The sequence below is a fragment of the Microtus ochrogaster genome, linkage group LG1, assembly GCF_000317375.1.
Source record: "Microtus ochrogaster isolate Prairie Vole_2 linkage group LG1, MicOch1.0, whole genome shotgun sequence".
Lineage (NCBI taxonomy): Eukaryota > Metazoa > Chordata > Mammalia > Rodentia > Cricetidae > Microtus > Microtus ochrogaster.
Genome location: NC_022027.1, coordinates 41,056,453 through 41,058,452, shown reverse-complemented (window position 1 = coordinate 41,058,452; position 2,000 = coordinate 41,056,453). Strand labels below are relative to the sequence as shown.

Sequence of the window (2,000 nt, the reverse complement as noted above, 5' to 3'; positions counted from 1 at the left end):
AAAAAAAACCAAGTTTCCACCTCCTCCCAGCTTCCCATTTCCCTCCCCCTCCTCCCACCCTGTATCTATAACACGAACATCCTAAATTCTAGTGGCCACACTGTGTGCAGATGTACACATGTACACACACACGCATCTTTCAAGTTAAAGACAGTATCTTGAGCACTATAGTTCCTATGACATCACAGTTCTATCAGAAAAAGAGACTGAAGATTTGATTCTGGATCCTACAATTTTTCTACATCTGTATTTGACCACATTCTCTAGGAACATATTGCTTACACAACTTTTTCTTTAAACTTCTGACAGCCTCTGAAGCAAACAAAGTTTCAGAAAGTATTAAGTACGTCTTAAACTTATATAGCTGATGTCTTGCATAGTATATAAGATGTTTCATAAACAATCAATAAACAGTTTATATGGGTTTATCTTTTAGTTATAAAGAAAATGCCATGAGGCTATCGAGAATTCACCATGAACAGCCTGTGAAGCCCCTGGACCGAGCTGTCTTCTGGATTGAGTTTGTCATGCGCCACAAAGGGGCCAAGCACCTTCGTGTGGCAGCGCATGACCTCACCTGGTTCCAGTATCACTCGCTAGATGTGATTGGGTTTCTCCTGGTCTGTGTTGTAACTCTGGCATTCATCATCACTAAATGCTGTTTGTTTACCTGTCGAAAACTATGTACTTCAGAAAAGAAGAAACGGAGGAACGGAAAAAAAAAGAACTAGGTCTCTCTAGGTTTGAGAAAGTCTTGAATGACAGTTATAGCAATTCTAGCCACAAAGAACTTGCATTCATCTGCTTTTATACTGTTTTCAAGTATTCTGTTTCTTTTGACAAAATATGTTAAATGTTTAGGTTTACTTCATCTGCCCACCCTTTTTGGTTGTCATTTAGTAGGCAATCTTATCATTCTCTGCTTAATGTCCTTACAAATGAAAACTGTTAATGCTAAACATGTTCTATATAAATAAAGTGATGACTTATAGTATGTAATTGATATATGTCACAAACCTGTCGTATTATCTAAGAATAATCACAGGAATTTAGTGTGTTATGAGAAGATACTTTTCTAATAAAAATGATTTTTCTATTTCTCCAGTGTTGCAGGTATTAGATCTTGAATTCTTTTTATACTTTTTGAAAATTTATTTTTATTTAAAATAATGTTTCATCCAAAATATTTTGATCACATTTTTTCTTCCCCAATTCCTCCCATATACTCGCAATCTCACTGCCCAACCAAATTCATTTTCTTTCTCTCGCAAAACTGTATTAAAAATGTTATTTTTTTGTCACTGAGCAATACTCCATTGTGTAATTGTATCACATTTTCTTTATTCATTCTTCATTTGAGGGGCATCTAGGTTGTTTCCAGGTTCTGGCTATCATAAATAATGCTGTTATGAACATGTCCTTGTGGTATCATTAAGCATGCTTTGAATATATAGCCAAAAGTGGTATTGTTGGGTCTTGGGGGGTAGATCTAGAAAAAAAAACATACCGAGTGAAATAACCCAGACCCAGAAATATAAATAAAATATGTACTCACTCAAAGTGGCTTTTAGACATCAAGCAAGGAAAAACCATCCTACAGTCCACAACCACAGTGAACCTAGGCAACAAAGAGGACCCTAAGAGAGACATATATGAATCTACATAGGAAGGAGGAAAAAAAAAAACAAGATTTCCTGAGTAAATGGGGAGCATGGGGATCATTGGGAAGGGTAGAAGGAGAGAGGGAAGAAAGGGAGCATGCAGAAAAATGTATAGCACAATAAAAACTACATATATATATATGTACTTTTATATATAAAGAAAAACAAAATATTAAAATTGAAAGATAAAAATGAAAGAAGAAAGGAAGAGGGAAAGAAAGAGCTAGGTAGTGACTGAGCACACCTTTAATCCAAGAATTTTAGAAGCAGAGGCAGAAGAATCTGTATGATTTTGAGGGCAGCCTGAGCTAGTTCCAGTACAGGCACCAAAGCTACAGA

The 2,000-nt window shown here is 35.9% G+C and overlaps 1 protein-coding gene across 1 annotated transcript in view; it reads left to right on the top strand.

The window, feature by feature from the left end:
• The window catches only part of LOC101990544 (UDP-glucuronosyltransferase 2A3), a 13,194-nt gene extending 12,416 nt beyond the window's left edge, over positions 1-778 (top strand). Inside the window, exon 6 of the mRNA XM_005359440.1 lies at positions 437-778. Coding sequence (XP_005359497.1) covers positions 437-731 — 295 coding nt within the window. The 3' untranslated portion in view covers positions 732-778. The remainder of the gene's footprint in view (positions 1-436) is intronic.
• Positions 779-2,000: the final 1,222 nt, after the last annotated feature.